Consider the following 19451-nt stretch of genomic DNA (forward strand, 5'->3'; position numbering starts at 1 on the left):
ATCTTTACCTAATATTACATCGATGTTTATCTGGGATGCCATTTCTTTTTTTATTAATGTAACAAGTGATCTATCTTTTTTTAAGGTATTACTGTCTTCAAATGGCAATGGGCTTCCTAAATCTTCTAATTTTATTCTGAGTTTTATATTAAGATTTTGTTTGTTACTATCGAGCAGTAACTGGTCGGTTTGTTCACCGGTCATATATTTAGATGTCGCGTTGTTCGTGTCACATGGAATTAGCATATCATGTAATTCGTTATCTTTACTTACTTTAAATACTTTTTTTTTATTATTTCCATTTATTATTTTTTCATTTGGATTTGCTTCAAGGAGTATTGATTTATCGTCACTTTGATTGTTTTTGTAAACTTCTGACCCATTTATTAAATCTTTATTAGGTATACTTTCGATAATATCCTTTCTAACATTCGTATTATTTAAGATATTAGGATTCAATTTAGCATTATTTTCTGTTTGTAAGGGATAAAGATTTCTTATTTGATTAGTTTTACATTCAACTCTATTTCCGCGAATTGGTTTTCTTTGGTTCCGTGAATATTGGGGTGATAATGGTTGTTGTTTAATAGCGCATTTTTGGGGTCTGAGTAGGTTTTTTGTCTTTACGAAATCATTTTTAGTGAGTTTTGAAGGAGATAATCGCTTTTTACTTAAAATTGAAATTCTTTCATTGTCACTAGGTTTTTTCTTTTGAAATAATCTGTCAATCTTAGCTGAGTTCAATTTGGAAAATGTAGGTTTTTCGACAGTTCTTTGGGGCTGATTGTCTGTTTTAGTTGGATCCGCTATAGAAGTATCCTGTTGGTCGAAATAAAAAATTAACAATTATTTATAAAGGTAGTTAATATTTATATAAGACGTATATAAATATTAATTATTATAATAATTGTAATTAATGCAATACCGATTTCAAAGAAACAACCCTCTCTATTTGTTCTATCGTAGTGATGTCCAAAAATGTCCCCGTTTTATCTGCAAAAACATGCTATAATATAATTTATTATGTTTCTATAAAGTAGGTATCCAGGCGGACCAATAGGCTTGATTGTAAGTTGTCACCATCGCCTTTGGACATTATCACCTTAAGAAATATTTACTCTTCTCTCTTATGCACGTAGTTACACTGAGTCAACCACCCTTCAAACCGGAACACAACAAAATTGAGTACTGCCGCTTCTTGGTAAACCTTGGCCTTGTACAAAGCCCTACTACCAAGTTCATATAAATGGATACAGTTTGAATACAATTGCTTTCCACTACTTCTTTTTTTCTTCGCTTTTAATAGTTTTAGTACGACACTCGCTAAATGCCTTATATCCGATTAATATGTTAAAAAAAAATGGTGTACGGATAGTACAATTTTCTAAAAGTATATCGTTAATTTTCGAGATGTAATTCTTAATTTAAAAGCACCCTGGTGGGTTGCTGAGAGAGTTACAAAATGTTAGGTTAGTTAAATCTACTACATGCATATAACCCTACTTAAAAATCAAATACCTACTTTAAATACAAAATATTACAGATTGCTAATGTTGTACATTATAAGCAGTGCTGATAATCTTTTTTACCTGTTCTTTCTACTACATAGCTATTGGATAACTTTCCTTGGCGTTTTTCCCAGGATCTGTGGAAGACAAAACTGTTATAAAACTATTCGTGGTGTCAGTTCATACATATTTTATCTTGTTCAAATATAAAATCTACACATTTGTTAATAAATAATAAAATAAAATAATTATACTATATATAGTATAAGAAATATTTTAATTGAATGCGTCTCACCTGGATGCTTTGTACAGGTATTTCTCATAACCTGCTGGAATAAACGTGTCTGGTGGTTCGACGGCAACGTAAGCTGCAGAATTCTTTAGCTCTAAAGGACCTTCAATTTTTTTCCCGTCTAGTAAATAAAGATCTATAGCAGAATGCCTTAAATTAAAAAAAAAGCAACAATAAAGTCGTTTATCTTGTTCAACACGAGTATGTTATACTCAAATGAATATCATCCTTATCATTATTTATGTAAAATATTTTATTACATGATAAAGTTAGAATGAAAGAGAAAGCTACCGTCACTCTCACTATGCTAACAATATGTGATTGTTTGTAATTTATCACTTTATATCTATCGCATATACTACATACAAATACTGAGTAAAAACTCACTGTTAGTAAAGAGAACAAATAAAACGAACGCTGAACTATAATATCAGATATTCATTTTGGAGATTCGAATATGTGTAAGGATTTTTTATGCAGACATGCTGTATGAAAAATAAAGCAATTGAACGGTTAAGTACTTTTCTAGATAGGGGTTTCAGAAGTAATATAAACAAATACATTACATAAACATTGAGCGAGTACGTTTAAATGATTAATGTGACGAATTTATGTAACTGAAAGTGGAGAGTGAGTTATTGTTGTGCCAAATTGATGAGCGATCAGACCAGTAGTCGACACTTAAAGGCTTTTTTATTGTATATTCAATTGTCCTATATGACGTTATGGATTTCACTCATAAATAACTATAACTATTTATTTATTTATAATAATACGTAATATTTTACTTGGAGCCATATTGAGATCTTGCTAAGAAAGATTTAGTGGCATCCCAGCATTTCAAATCGTCAGATTCCAAATGATACTTTCTTGGAGGCGAATATTGTTGTCCATTTGAAAACACAAATATGTCGATGGAGTCCCAATCTCTGGAGTTACGAGGTATATGTGGTACAGCCATTTCAATAGATTTTGATGTGTTTGTTTCATTTAGATTAAAAGAAAATAAATAAACCGAATTATATTACAGATAATTTTTTATACATTTCAATGTTTTTAGAATATTGATCAAAATTTGCATTTAGTCAGCAGTAGTGCTCAGTAGCAACTTTAATAAAGATAATTTCGATTTAAATCACATAAATTATAAACAAATAAACTAAAATGTGGTTGTCATTATTATACTTTTTTCTTTATCTATGGCGCGTGTCTGCGCTAGTTAGGTGCAAAATATTCTGCCAATGTTACGAAGACACGTAGGATGTTGATCCACATGAGACGTTTCTGTGTATAAAATTCAATAAAATTTGGCGATAAGAATCTATTATGACATATTTAATTCAATCATTCATTAAAAACTTGTCTTTGTGCTGTGTCTGAATATAAAGTATTGTGTTTGATATACTTTAAAAATGCAGCCTTTTTTATAATATGATAATAATTATTTAAAAAATAATATTACTATGACTTAGGCGATTTTTTTGTCGATTTTTTTTTCAATGATACGGGGTTTTGGTTTTTTAAAAGTACAGTCGTGTTCACCCTAATAAACGTTTTTTACCAAAAATAGGTATGGTTCACACCCTATTCAGTATTGATGCGCTTTATAAGCGAAGGTGAACGGTCGCCGCGCCCACGGGGTGGTAAATGTTACATTAAAATATAAGTTACATAACTTTACCCTTGAAAGGTTTGTTAAATGTGGAGGCGATATACAGTTTAATGACCAATTAGGAAAGTCAAACATTGTTATGATACCAAAAAAGCATTAGTTTAAAAAAAAACATTATATATATTTTTGTTTGGAATTTTATTCTAAGACGAGATTTGATCTTACAACCTACCCACCTTAAAATATTATATACTACATTGTGAAGTTATATATAGCTATCTTTAATATCACGCTCCGATTTTCGATTAACTTTGATCAATTTCTAAATCGAAAGCGATTTCAACCGTCTGAACACACCATGAACCAAAATTCGATTCAATAATTTGCAATGTTTGTACTTTTAGTTTCAAGCTATTTTTATTAAAATCGATTCAACCAGTCTGAGTCTGACATAAGACAAATTACTTCAATTCATCTGATAAGTTATGTTCTTCTGATATAAATTTCAATGGTTACTTATGTGTAACAAAATTCTGTTATTCATATTCCAGTCCCTTACACAATACTCTGAAGAGCAAACTAAGTATTGTTTATTGCAATTTAAGTCTTTTCAGTAAGGCCATAAACACTACACTTTTTAAAATCATAGAGGAAAGCGAGCATAAATTCATTACTATTTTATTAGAAGTGTTCCCTTTTTATTCATAAAAAAGGTAACTACGACGATTTCATGATTGCGCTAACGTGTATTTTCAAATTTCAATTCAAGTGTTAATGAAAGGCAGATTTTTTATATAATCTTAACGTTAATAGTATATTTATAAATGTCGCTAAACATTTACTTAATGTGCTTAAAATATCCAGATCATACCACAAAGCAGAATTTCATCCACAATATTGTGTAGGTTTCCTTACGATGGTTTTCTTCGGCACTGAGCAAATGATTTATAAACTAAAATTGCACATGAAAACAACTATAGAGTTTGCTATCGGGTTTTCTTAGTCTATGAAATTATATTATATTTAACAAATTGCTTAAATTGCTTACGGCACACTTTAACTGTGCCGTATATTATATTTAAAGTTTATGCAACAAGCTGTAAATACAATTACAAGTAGTAAAAACGATTTGACACGGTATTAAATGTTATCCATCGCCTTCGTTATACTTGCTTGTTTTCACTTATCTCAGATTTGAATGCGGTATCTGGTACGATTTCACAGATGTCCGCATTATTTGCAAGGCAAATCGTCGGTTTGAATTGAGAGCTCACGAGGACGTGGAAGATCGCGGTGATTACACAATTTTAAATCACATATTTATTTTCTATATTTGTACTTTTTAGTATATATATACATCATTATTTATAATAGGACGGCAGAACAAACAGGTCTACTGATATTGGTAAGTGGAAAATTGAAGTATAAGGAATAAGAATTAACACCATTTAGGGTGTTCTGTAACAAGAAACTCACCGCAGAACACGTGCTTGATATACGAAATTGACTCTGATAATTATAAAATTTATATGATACACATATCAAAATAGCGTATCACTGTAAGTCGGTTGTCAATATTTCACGAGTGAGATACGAAGTGATTTCTTACAGAATCCCACTGCAGTAATGTGCCACCTCCTACGTGATCTATAAGGACGTGAAATTATTCTTGCTCACCGTTCAAACCGAAACATATGACAAAATGTATTACTGTAAGCCGGTAGAATATCTACACTAGGGCTGTATAATGTACTCAAGATACTAGGATAGGTTTGTGATTTAGCTTTCATGATTTATCTAAAAAAATAATAGAAGTTTTTAACAATTAATTGATTTTTAGAAGTGCAGTAAATCTACACGATGTAAGGTGTCCAGATTTGTATCGCATTTTTTAAATTCTTATGTCTATCTGTATGATAGAAGCTAACTTATAAAACTGTAGATCTCGCGATACTAGCTTTCATTTCTGGGTCGAGCAAATAAAAAAGTTAATGAGTTTTCCGTCTAGATATTCTCGTTAGCAACCTAACCTAAAAAACAGTCTAAACTATTTTGTCTTGGAAAGCAAGTAAAACCCATAGTCCTTCGCATGAACTCTCTCTGGTACGATAGTATTCACATCCCACTGAATTATAGTGAGTGAAGGACGCTTGTGTGTCTAATCACCTTTAATAATGACTGCCTGGATCTGAAAATCGATCAGAAGAACAGCATCATATTATTTATTACTCTGGATACATTTATATTTATTTAATTTTGACGACCTCCGTGGTCGAGTAGTGTGTACACCGGTTTTCATGGGTACGCCACTCCGAGGTCCCAGGTTCGATTCCCGGCCGAGTCGATGTAGAAAATGTTCATTAGTTTTCTATGTTGTCTTGGGTTTGGGTGTTTGTGGTACCGTCTTTACTTCTGATTTTCCATAACATAAGTTCTTTAGCTACTTATATTGGGATCAGAGTAATGTATGTGATGTTGTCTAATATTTGTTTATTTATATTAAGGTAGTGTGCAGAAAACGAAATAAAAAACCTTACTTTGAAATTGTAAATTGGATATAGACTTGACGTTAATTGTATCCAATAAGCTACCATACCTTTCCGGGCATGATCGATATTTTAAAATTTAAAAAATACCAGTTTATTTGCCGTATCAGGTATCTCATACTGCGATTAATCGATTTTCATTGAAGAAATGCTATACAGTTCTAGGAAACGTGATGTTTGCGCAAACTTTCGAGACGGCTGCGGTTGCTCAAAAGTTGGTATGTTTTGGTAATTCCAAGCAACACGACCAACACTTAATGAACACGATATTGTGGTGTAACATAGCATACTTTATTTTACTTAATGCTAAGTATTATGTCGGTTATAGAATGTTTGGAGTCCGAAAGATTATCAGCATATACGATAGAGATGCTGATTTCCTAACAACTCACTGACATCTGACACGTGCAGGACCAACAGCTTTACTTATTTTCCAAAAGGCAGTGTGATCAGGACTTTGAGATCTTTGCCCTCCTGTACTAGCCAACTCTGAGTCTGGAAATTCGATGTAGAACCAATTAATTTACTTGATAAAAATAAAACCATTAGTGATATAATGGCGCGAAATTACTATTCATTGATTTTCATACAGCATACACAAAATTAACTTTATAATGTTTTTAAAATACATATAACGCGTAACCAGACCGGCTAGCGGTAGGAGTTCCTTATGGAATGTAGGATAAATGGAGTATAAAGGTTTGTACGGAAATTCTTCATTTCTCATATTAGAAATATGAAAAAAAATTAGAGTTATGTTAATATTAGTAGAGTTTTATTGAAAGTTCATTATTTTTTAAAGTTAAAATTATGGAAATAGGTATTAGATAATTTACCCCTTAAGGGTATCTTGATATTGAAGATGAAAGTCTGTTAATTGAAATTCGCGTTTTATCAATGTTCGAATTATGAAAATTCTTGTTTAAGTTTCTTCTTATGACTCATAGACAGTTATTACAGCGTTTTTGACAATATGAGGGTGGAATTGAGGATAAGTTTGTATAAAATTCGCAATTTTCGTAGTTAGAAATATTGAAATTGATTTTCAGGTTTCTGTTTCCAAGCAAGAGCAAGTTTCCTTTAAGTTTAGCATTTGTAAGTTTTTATTTTTTGATTCCGTAAATGACTAACGGATTCGCTACTAAATTTGGACTCACTTTAAAGTTTTTCTTGGAATCTTTCAGATATTAAATTTTTAGCTGGTTTACATATATAGTTTGCCATGGTCGAGGTGAAGTGATGGTATCGCGAGACAGGTTATCAAAATCTTCTAATAATAAATAAAAGTCGGTGTGTTTTGTGTATTGTTTCCGATGGGATATCCCGTTCCATATATAATCTGATTGTTTACTAAGATCCCGTTTAATTTTAACAACCGAAAATGGCAACATTATATTTAAAATGTTCGAGTGTACATAGCACCGAAACAAACGTTATCGTTCGAATCAGAATCTATATTCCAAACCGGTTATAATTAACGTACAACTAACATGGTAAAGTGATAATTTCTGTCTGTAGGAGACTATTTAATTACAGTACCATTGTATCAGTGTGTAGTATTTTACTCAAAAGTTCTTATTCTAAGAATGTATATAAAAATAGTACTTGTTTTTTTGCCTTAATGTAAGGTTTCATTTAATTGTATAACACTAAGTCGATAATCCAAACTACGGACTACGGTTTATGTCTTCAGAGTTCATAAGGTCTAAAGGTATGTGTATATTATAGGTACGGATATGTTTTTTGTTTTCTAATATAGATAGGCGGATTGGCTACTGGGCTATCTGAAGGTAAGTGGTCACCACCGCCCATAGATATTGGTATAAGAAATTTTTAACCAAATGCACCGCATTGGGAACTGAGATGTTATTTCCCTTCGGTGTGTATTGGCTCACTCACCCTTCAGACTGGAACACAATAATTCTAAGCATTGTTTGGCGGTGGAATATCTGATGAGTGGGTTGTAGATACGAAGACGGGCTTCCACAAAAACCTACCACTGAGTGTAATTATCATGACATTAATTAGTTATATGTATATATATTTGTATAATATTTTAAATAAGGATAACTTTTGTATGTCAAAAATGCTTCATGATTTGTATTGGACTATCTGTGTTAGTGAATTTGATATATATACATATATAAATGTTTTATTCCATTCTCTGATTTTGAAAGCAACTCACTTAGATCTTAGGACAATATGAAACAAGCATCTATGATAAATATCACCATAAATTAAAAGTTATTATAGGACTACGAATTACATCGATACTTTAATATAATCTTTTACATAAGCAGTATGTATAATGTATAAAAAATCCAATCCTTCCTATTCGATTAAAAATACATTCGCAGTTAGTAATTAGTCTTGTAATATGAGGAGAAGGGATAGCGTGTCTGAATAAATCTAGAGATAAAGATGACGCGCACAGCGTAGAACAGTGAAATGAGTAAAAAACTAGGGGAGCGTAAATAAATAGGCGCGCGCTATTCGTGGCGGCCGCGCGTGCGCCGTGCGCCATACTCCACAGATATAGCCGATGAGACTGATTTACTTATAGCGCGCTTATTTCATTGATAATTTTTAAATATAGTAAATTTTTTATTCTTTTTGTTGGTTTACAATTCTAATAAAAATACCTTCTAATTGATCTGTAATGTAATATAATCATGTAAAATAAATTAGTATATTTAAATTAAATTATTTGAATATTAATCTCTACCGAAGCAATCATAGAGCATGTAATTTTTAATTTTTTAGGGTTTTATAATGCTGAGAATTCTTTATATAGATAAGATTTAACTGTAATAAATTGCACATGGAGTAAATAAGTTTATTGGAAGTAATGATCGGGGAATGGAAGATTAAAGGGTGGAAACTAATTATCAATTGATATTAAAAATATCGATACGTCTAGACCGTGAATAGTACTGTAGTCGTAATTTTATCAGGTGCTAACCGAGTGAGCAAGGAGGACATGTGCCGGGAGCGGGAGCACGACGCCGGAGGGAGCGGCGCGGGGCCGCGGCGCGTCCTCCGTCCTCCCGGCTCGCGCCTCGCGCCGCAGTTCGCGCGAGGTGCCGCCGTCGGCCTTACGTCTGTTATTTGCGCTATACACGCCCGCGCCGTTCGAATCGCGCCGCATTTACTTTCGATACACCGACCGCCTTTGTTTACTCCCCACGCGCGCTCATACAAACAGCTGTTCCTAGCGATCTCTCGTGATCACTATTAGTGTCGTTTTGTGTGCCAGATAGGAATAAGTGTGACCCGTCCTGTGTTCGTATGTTTACAGTGTGTTCATGGGGTTCGCGGCGCGGCCCTAAAGTGCAGCAGTGCTGAGCTCGCGGTGTGACGCGAGCGACTTGGCCATGGCGGCGACTGCCCGCCGGGAAATCGACACGGGCGAGGAGGATATAGCTGCCATCGCCAAACAGATTTCTGATCATGCGGAAGCAATATATCAGACTTGGAAAGCGCGTGGCCTTGCGCCCACGGAGATTCTGTCATGCAGGCCCACGCCCGGGCTCAAGCTGGCTGAGAGCCTGAGGACTAAACCGAAACCGGAGCCTAAACCTGAAATAAAACAACGTCCAGAATTTCGTAGAGACCGGCCAGAGCTACGCGAGCAACGATCCGAGTTACGTGCCGAGCAGAGATCAGAACCAAGACGAGATATTCGACATAATCCGGAAAACGAGACAATAGAAGTTACGCTGCCGCCAGATTTAGTACCGGAGCGTAACGGAACTGGGTCTGGGACGAACGTGAGACGCGCTGATGTCGCTGCAATGCGGCTGGAAGTAGCTCGAGAGGAAGAAAGACTTCTTCGAGCTTTGCGCACAGGGGGGGTTGTCGCTGAGCGTCCCTCAGAGAGGCCCGATGTTGTACCTCCCGTTTCACTTGTAGATTATGCTAAAAGTCGATATCAGGATCGGTTGGAAACGGGGGCGAGGAAGCCAGCAGCGGGAGCTAGTGGAGAACGGAGAGCTTCTTTTGGTTCTCATGTTACTGAAGCAAGATCCAAATTTGAGGCACGAGCTCGTCGCGCTTCTAGTGCTGGCACTGGGGAAGCCGCGTCGTCACAGGGTACTGCGCCCGTTCGTCCTTTCCTAACGCGTGGTTCAGTAGCTGAGCGTGTACTTATGTTTGAGCGATGCCCTAGTGAAGCAACGCTAGAACTAGCTAAAAGGAAGTCTCCAGCAGCCACAACGTGGCGAGGACCGCACGATGTTATTATAAGAGCACAGGTAAGTTCAATATTATTACAAACAATATAAAATTCAAAATTTGGAAAAATAAACATGCATTTGTTTATTATGGTTTATCGTGATTTTAAAAATAAGGACAATATTAGATATATATCATAATGATTTATTCCATTACAGCATCAATTGTACGTATTACGGTGACATCACCTACAAGAGGATATATGATCAGATGATCTTATTATGTATCAAACTTATTCATAATTTTATGTCAACAAACTGAGTACCCGAGTTAAATAATAAATAATAATGGCAAGGTTTGTTTAAATTTGACAACTGTGTCAACTTATTATAATAAGCTTGACAGGTTTAGAGGTCATTTGCCAAATGCTACGTAATATTATTTTTTAGCCTTGCTATTGCTTGCTATCTTCTCTGTGAACGTATATTAATATATATATTAATATAATACATCATTAAATTTATCAGATTTTGATTTCCTTATCTACTTTCATACTAATCACTATCTGTATGTTACAAGTAATACTCTTCATAAATTCTTATAAAAGATATGTTAGTAAGCTAAGTTAAAAATGAAAGCATAAAATAGAATCGTCTTCATAACTTCAGAAGTTACTTTACTACAAGAAACATCCTACTGACAAATGAGATGAATCCCATCATGATGATAGTAATTAATTAATTTATTGAATAATTAATTATTACAAAATAGTATAAAATATATATCGACAGAAAAAATATATTTTTTGGAATAACCTAACAAACACTGCAAGTTAAATAAAAGCTTTTAAAAATCGCAAGAAAAAGGTTTTCGGACAAGAATAATGGGTCTCGAGGTTGCTTTCTGTTTTTTAGTCGAATTGCCAACATTTTGCCTGTTGAACCCAATGGATTTGACATCCTCTATATCTTACATACATATATATAATATTAAAATGTTTTCCTGGTAAATAATTTATAATCTCCACAAATATATCACGCCAAAATAAATTACTTAATGTCACAAACAATCCCAAATATTAAGTTGATTCTGACGGAAATTTCTGACCTTAAGTTCTAATAGTATTAAAGAAAAATCTTCAGCCCTATTGTAATTGTGTCATATTCGAAAAAGGGGAGTTTTAAATCAGTTTGTTTACCATGAGTGTTTTATGTTTCGGTTTTGTGGTTTTTCTGAATAGCTGAAACAATATTTGTATTACTAATTTGTCAATCGAACTACGAGTATAATTTCCTTAAATAAGACATACTTATACATAAAATTCTGTTGTTTGGAGTCAACACAATGTTAGCAAAGGAATAAAAACATGAAATTTAAACAGAAAGGCCGTTGAACATAGTAACATTTTGGAAATGGAATGGAATGTGTGTTAGGAATATATCATATCAGTAAAAAGTAATAAAATTGTCTATGGCAAAATCCCATTATCTTTGATTGATCTGACCAAGACTAAGAAAATAATACTGACAATTATACAAAGTGTAGCTTTAGATGACGTTTTGTTAATACTGCATCATTCATCAAAGTTTTCAATTTCAAGTAATGTGCTAAAATAGGCATGAAAAAAGTGCAATCAAGGTTGACCCCAATATTACTAACCGCTGAGTCCTCTCGTTCTCGGTGATGATTAATACTTGAAACGAGCTGACGAACAGTTACTATAGCTCTCGCCTTAACTACGATGCGGTAATATCTTATAACTGGTTGAATATTCGCTCTGAATTGTGTTAAAGTGCTTTGAAAATTTATTTCGTAATTCTATTGTGATAAGATCGGGGTATATGAGGCATACCATTGTAAAATTATTTAAATTTATCACAAGGTTGAGTTTACTTTCACTGATCTCATTCAGATGAAGTGTCAGGATCTCGATGTTGGTGTATAAACGTTTTAATAAATAATTTCATATTATAATAAAACGATGTTATCAATAGGAATTTTGTTACTTAAGACCTTAGGAAATTTGTGTACAGTTTTTAATTTTATTATACGTGCTATATTTTCAATATAAAACACAATATAATAAGTATAATAAAAAATTAAAGGTAAGGATTAAAAGAAAAAAATACGAAGTTTACTGATATATATTTTAAGCGCATAAATAGGTATTTGATAATAATATATTTCATGGAAACCCCGTCATTTCGCAGGTCACAGAGTATCATAATATATAGAAACGTAATTAGTGATTTTCGTACAAATTTTAGGCATATAGACAGCGTCTTTAAGAAATCCTTTTTTATGTCTATTTATCCGCAAGTAGTGTATAGCAATAACGAAAACTATTGCACGTCTTAAATAACTGTATCGATAATAAATATAAAAAACTTTTTAACGCTCAAGTGCAAATGCAACACACATAAACATTGCTCTAAATTCCAATGTATTGCCCAAAGAATGTGCTATAAGATCGAGAGAGATGAGAAGAAATCTTTTCATCTTGTTATATTCCCGATTACATTTTTACGAGTGTTATTCATGAGTACGCTTATTTATATGTAACTACTCTTAGTACTTATTATGCTCTTAAAATATACCTTACAGTATCTTTTTCTTATATAAGTGAATTAACCTGAACTACTAATTCATGTTTGCAGTAACTCGACAGAATGTATTATTCGATTGTAATCGCGTTCTGATTGGAACGTCTCAATTTCCTTGTGGCATCGCGTGTTTCTGAAACGACATCAATTGAAAACGTACGTAATTGTTCGTGAAGCAAATTACTTAACACCCGTTCACTATGTCGTTTATGTAAGATTTGACACAAACGCGATAATTGCGCTAATTGGAACAAGCATTCTGGTACCGAATGACATGTAACATCGCCTCGTATCATATAAACGAATATGCGTTTTTCATTTAAAAAAAAAGAATTAACTTTTTTTTTAATTACACATTTACAACACTTAAAATGAAAAGATGTAAAAATGTCTTTTAATTTCGTTTTGTTTTGATTTCTCTTCAACGTATTTAATACACGAAAATATTATAAAGCTATTCAAAAAGTACAAAAAAAGGACAGAAAATTCTTGTTGTGTATTTTTTGGAAATATACCTACATATGTGTTATCTGCAACAAGCACATCGGGAATATCGTAAATGCTAAGAATAAAGTTTTACATCGTTCGTTGCGTTGCACTGTTTAACGATGCGTCAACGCTAAGATTTACGACATACGACAAAATTAAAAACAATTTTTAAAATATTATGAGGTCATTTTCTTAACATAATTTTTCCTTCCTTTTCCTACCAATATTCGATCTAGCTTGCAACACTAACGTTTTTTTATATACACAAGTAATTTTTTTATATTAATAATGTATTAATCCCTACTGTTATAACTATAATTAATATTTTAAAATATATTATTTGGAAGCAACGGAGAAAAGTGAGTTTTGAATAAAATTTGTAGAGGAAACGTACGTTTTATGACGTATTTTCGTATCATCAAGTCAACGATTACAAAGAAGTTTCACTTAAAAACAATTGTAAAATAAAATGGAGCAGATATTACATAGAAACGATATAAATATTGGTGACAATTATCTCTACTTGTGATTTTAGTTGTCGGAAACCTTTTATTTGCGATGTACTTCCATTCGAGGGGCCATTGACACACATTTTCGTGTATAACCGTATGTTTACGCGTTTAGAATTACAAAAGGCGATGAACAGGATATGATATGAAACATTCGGGTCACCGACTGAGTTGCATTGTTAAGGTATGCATAGGGTAGCTTATAAACTAATCTCATTATAAAAATTCTAGGTTATACAAACGCGAATTTACGTTGAAACGAATTGTTGTCTTCGAATAGTTGACGAGAGTCTCGTGAATTGAATTGAATTGAAAAAGTATTGCACACAGTAACTGACGAAATCAGAAAAAGTAAAGTTGCATATTGAATAAATTGTTTTCAGAATGTAGTAGAATCAAACTAACAAAAAATTTGGGATATATTAACGTGCTTTTTTTTGTTATAATAAAAGAAAGAGATTGTTCACCTCTACGGACGTGTCTTTTACTACTCGGTCAGAAAAAAAAATGTGTTCCAAAATTAAACTCGAAACGACAGCAATGGCTTGGCTGACGCCCAGCGGCGCGGCGCCGATTAGATGTGAGTGACAACCGACTGCATACGGACTCGATGAAAAGTATACTTAGCTTTATGAAAACCTCACTAAATTAAAAAAAAAAACCTTTGGAATTCGGAACATGTTGAAATAATAAGAAGAGAAATATAATGTCTAAAACGATTCACTCAAACGTTGCTCTAAAGTTTGAATTTGCCCTTAAAGAAAATTCGAATAAAGAATAGATTTGTAATAAAATGTGTTTTTAAAATGTGTTACGTGAAAGCGCGTTAAAAATATTTTAATAATTTAATTGAATTTGTATCTGCAGTTTTAATATAGGCATATCTAGGTATTGTAAAATATGCAGCAATCCAGTGCTGCAATGCGGCTCGAAAGGTAAATAGGTATGAAGTTTCATCCCGAGTTTTATTTGGCTATACTCGATATCGACTTTGCTTACAAGAAGATATATGCCAAACGTCGTTATGTATCGGAGATAAGCAAAGATTTATTAGATAATGTAATAGTTGCAGATTAATAATGTATTACATATTTACAATATAGCAAACTACGCGAAAAACTTAAAAAATATTATGTCCATAAAAAATCGCTTATTTTTTTTTATTATTTGTTTTGGTTTTATTTTTCTGACATAAGATTTCGCGCCAGTATTTTTTTTTTATTGTCTAATGTCGAAATTATAAGTTTTGAAACCGATTATGCGAGATTACGTGACTATTCCTATCGTAATATTATTTAGCCTAGTAAACATAGGAAGCTAAATCGATCAGTAGGAAATGTTCGGTAAATCGAACGGAAGTGAAATGAACGATGACTTGAACGGGTATGTTGTTCATACAAGTGTAACCGCTGCACGTGAATTTCTTAATAGGGCTGTGCACGATTGAGGAAAACCCAAAAATACTTTTAAATCGATTTAAAAAAAACTCGTAGAACACTGAAGATATCGGGGAACTTCATATCGTGCCTCTGCGGGAAAGTTACTTGGTGTTTATTACCAAAATTCTCAGTTAGACTGCAGTTTGGATATCAGTGTTTACTTCGTCGATAAGCATGTTTCTTGTTGTGTCGTTTTGCCGTCCCATCAGATTATCAAATTGAAGGAATAACTACTGGCCCAAGGGACGTAACATCTTAGTTTCCAATGTTGGTGGCTCATTGATAATATAAGAAATGGTTAAAATTTCATATGGCGCTAATGTCTATGGGTAGTGGTGACCACTTACCATCTGGTAGCCCAAGTAATGAACATAAAGATAAATCATTATAGAGTAGAGTAGGGTAGATGGGGAACCAATGAATATGTGTAGGTAATACAGTGAAAAATGAAAATGGTTGAAAAATATTGCGCCATTTTGCAGTTTAGTATGTTAGAAGGGCTTTTAAACTCAAATGGCGGTTTCATTTACTAGTTCACTTTTTTAATCCCGCTGCTGAAATATTAGGCTTCAAAACGATACGACGCATACAATGTCGTATGTGTAGTAGTTTTATTTTGGAAATACGAATGTCGTGAACTTTGAGTTACATTCGGAAGCAAAATTTTGCGAACTTTACGCTATATTAGACACGTCAAAGTTAACACAAAATTAACTTAGTTATTTCATAATTTAGTACCTACATATTTTTAATGACATACACGAGACCCTTTATTGTTGATTTTATTGTTAATTAAGTATTTGTTAGCTTTGTTTATATTAAATACAAGTAATCAGATTGTATTTGGCAGTCACATTTGAGTGCCACGTGACGGAAACATGTGAAATATATTTGAAAATTAACTTGCCTTATTGTATCTTCTCGTGGTCGGCGGTGAAGGAAACCATTATGAGAAAACCAGCATTTGACGAATGAAATTCTTCGCAAGTGTATAATATAGCGACTGGCATTGGAGCAGCATAGTGGGATAAATTCCAAATATTCCTAATAACAGAGGTCGTTTACAATAGTGTCGGCAAATCAATATAAAGTGTTAAGTCATACACTCGTACTGTACTTATGACGATCACCTGACATTCATTCAAGTTAAAAAGGCAGGAAAGTAAGTCCTTACTGACAGCTTGTTAAGAAGCACAACTGTATATAATCATCACTTCTTACTAAGCCGGGATTAAGTCACGCAGAAGCCCCAAGGCAAATTACGACTAGGGGCCCCTCTTCACTATTATAACTTTCTAAACATTCTAAGCAGCTCTTGTTTTTTCTTATGTACGTTAAGATAATTAATATTACGCAAATATTAATTAAAAATAATTACTTAGGGGTGCAGTGATACTCAGTGTTGTTATGGTCCGGTTCGAATGGCGAGAGCCAGTGTAACTACAGGCAAAGGGACACGTATTTGTTTCCAAGGTTGGTAGCGCTTTGGCGATGTAAGGAATCGGTATAATTTTTACAGCGCCTACGGTCTGTGGTGACCATTTACTATCAGGTGGCCCATTTTACAGTTCTACCTACTCCATAAATACAATACAATTTACTTATGATAAGTGATGATTGACAGCGGTTTTTATTGACTTTTTGTTTTTAATATAAATGTTTCACTAAATTGTATGTGTTAACCAGTTATTATTGGTGTAATAACCAGTTATTAGAGCATTCGTCGAGTATTTTTTTTAATGTATTGTTTAGATTGTAAATATAATGTATCCACTGCTGGCTATCTTAAAAAGTTAATCAAGTAATACGTTTATAAGTCAAGATTTAAAAAAAAAAACAACTCATAAGATTATTAATTTGATTTATTTTGTAGTTAGGATTCGTACTTTATCTATATAAAACAGAATTCAAAAGAAGGAGGTTATCAATTCGTTTATATTTTTATGTTTGTTATCACTCGAAAACAGAATCCATTACTTGTCAAAACTCCGTCATTAATACACCGTTTTGGAACATTATGTTTTTCGTTTAGAGAGTTGGTCCCATTCATATTTAAAGTTTGCTATTTTTTTGTTATTTTTATGTTATTAATAGATAAGTAAGGGAGACTTATCTATTACAAATAATAATATTTTACAAATACCTAAAATATAATTAATATGTATAAGACTAAAGAGACGAACATCAAGATGAACAATCACTCAATAAACTGACAGGCATATAGCATATAATATTATGTAGACAGTTGTTATCTGACCCGGCCAGAGGTTCAATAATCTTTGTCTCAGTTAAAAAAGACTTGTGTCGTAAAGTAACAGTGTGTAAATGTCACGCTGCTGGGCTAAGACCTCCTCTCCCTTTGAGGAGAAGGCTTGGAAGCATATTCCACCACGCTGCTCCAATGCGGGTAGGTGGATATAGATGACGTAGAATTTCCTTGAAATAAGACACATGCAGGTTATCTCACGGTGTTTTGCTTTACCGCCGACCTCGAGATGAATTATAAACGCAAATGAATCACATGAAAATTCAGAGTTTGAATTCGCAATCATCGGTTAAGGTGCACGGTTTCTAATCACTACACTAAGTCGGCTCAAAGTAAAAAAATGTGTCGTGTTCATTTTCAATTCTATGATATAATCTTTTATAGTAAATATTATTAGTATATGTTTAGTAGTTCGAGTGATTAAGTAACAGACATATAAACTTTAGCATTAATATTGTTAGTTACCAATATTTATGACGTAATGTTCCGTAAACCGTAAGATAAAACTTTCATTGTATAAGTCTTAACAGGCGGCGAGCTTATCAAAATGATAACAAATTATCTATTTCATTAAGAATACTTATATCGATTGCCTAGTTATTCAAGTGGCTTATAAGGTAGGGACGAAGTATTGGGTTTAAATCCCATCTGGCCATTGAGAAAGTTTTTGGATTTCATTGATAATTTCTCAGTTACAGCTCGGTCTGGAAGTTGTCTTCGTTTATATACACGTGCGTTAAAAGCGCGTAAAGCTGTTGCTCATGCGTCTAAATTTTTTCTGGTCGTGTCAGCTTGTGATCCCAACAGATTATAACAGTTAAGGAATAGCGAGTGCACTAGACTGTGTTTGCGCACATACTTGTGTAGTTTAATATGTTATTCTCAGTTCGGCTAATTTCCATGGACAAAAGCCGCCGTGTCAGAAATCGTTTAGGAGGACATCTTTATCATTAAGAATATACTTATTCCATAAAATGATCGTTAAATATTTTAATATACCTATTTAATCAAAAAAATTAAATTCATATGACATTTACAGAAAACGCAATTGAATCTAGAGCTCAAAGCAGTTCATCTTTACTAATATTATAAAAAAGTAAAATTTGTTCGTTTTTTCGTAGGAGGTATTCTCCGGAAATAATGATCCAACGCCAAAAATATATATTTCTATAAATCTACATTATTCCTGAGTACAATCGTGCCTTATAAATTGCACCCGTGCAAAGCCAGGGTCGGTCGTTAGTTAATTATACATGTATGTATTTAAAGTGAAAGCACAACTTAATATACGGTTTTTAAAAATAAGAATTTGATGAAATTACACTCGTTTTTCAGCTCAATCGCAGAATTTAAATGGGACATGAATTTTACAGGTCAAGAATTTGTAAGCGTCATATCAGTCCCGTTTACGAACAACTAACGTATTGAGCCTAATTATAAATGTTATGCATATAATTAATTTATCAAAAAAGCGTTTTGTTTTATTAATGAATCGTGTATTCCTATATTAATTGAGCATACTTCATAGATTTTGAAAAAAACGGTTATAACATACACACAAAAACAAATTTATCTCCCATTTTTTTGTTAGTTTAGCCAACTTTTTTTTTTTATTTAAATATAAAGCTTTTTTCTGACGTCATATCAGTACTTCAAGAGAAAAAGATTTGCATATTTAATTTCTGATTCAATATCCATCGCAAATGTATAAGACGAGATTTCTTAAGCTCTTGTGCCTAAACACGATGACCTTAATCTATTAGACATGTTCACATTGGACGTGTCATGCGATTTTAAAACCGACGCAGATGGGAGAGCCAAATAAGAGCCGCTTACGTTTCGAACCATTCATTAGAGCGTTACTTTGAAGTGAAGATCACAAGCAGACGCAATAATGGCGTAGCTCGCTACCTTATCTGCATGCTAATTGCTGAAATACGAAATATCCGTCTACTATACACGTTGTTAAGTCTCATATACATAGTTGAGCCTTATTTGTTTGACATAGTATAAC

The 19451-nt window shown here is 33.1% G+C and overlaps 1 protein-coding gene and 1 long non-coding RNA gene across 2 annotated transcripts in view; one reads left to right on the plus strand and one right to left on the minus strand.

The window, feature by feature from the left end:
• Positions 1-1583: 1583 nt before the first annotated feature.
• Positions 1584-2737, minus strand: LOC135194804 (uncharacterized). The gene is made up of 3 exons (XR_010309989.1): positions 2589-2737; positions 1804-1950; positions 1584-1645 (listed from the first exon to the last, which is right to left on the minus strand). It is a non-coding gene; the product is annotated as an uncharacterized LOC135194804 (long non-coding RNA).
• Positions 2738-9016: 6279 nt separating this feature from the next.
• The window catches only part of LOC113392520 (serine/threonine-protein phosphatase 2A regulatory subunit B'' subunit beta-like), a 114901-nt gene continuing 104466 nt past the window's right edge, over positions 9017-19451 (plus strand). Inside the window, exon 1 of the mRNA XM_026629006.2 lies at positions 9017-10211. Within this exon, the coding sequence (XP_026484791.1) occupies positions 9333-10211 (879 nt within the window). The 5' untranslated portion in view covers positions 9017-9332. The remainder of the gene's footprint in view (positions 10212-19451) is intronic.

This window comes from Vanessa tameamea, chromosome 5, assembly GCF_037043105.1.
Source record: "Vanessa tameamea isolate UH-Manoa-2023 chromosome 5, ilVanTame1 primary haplotype, whole genome shotgun sequence".
Taxonomy (NCBI): domain Eukaryota; kingdom Metazoa; phylum Arthropoda; class Insecta; order Lepidoptera; family Nymphalidae; genus Vanessa; species Vanessa tameamea.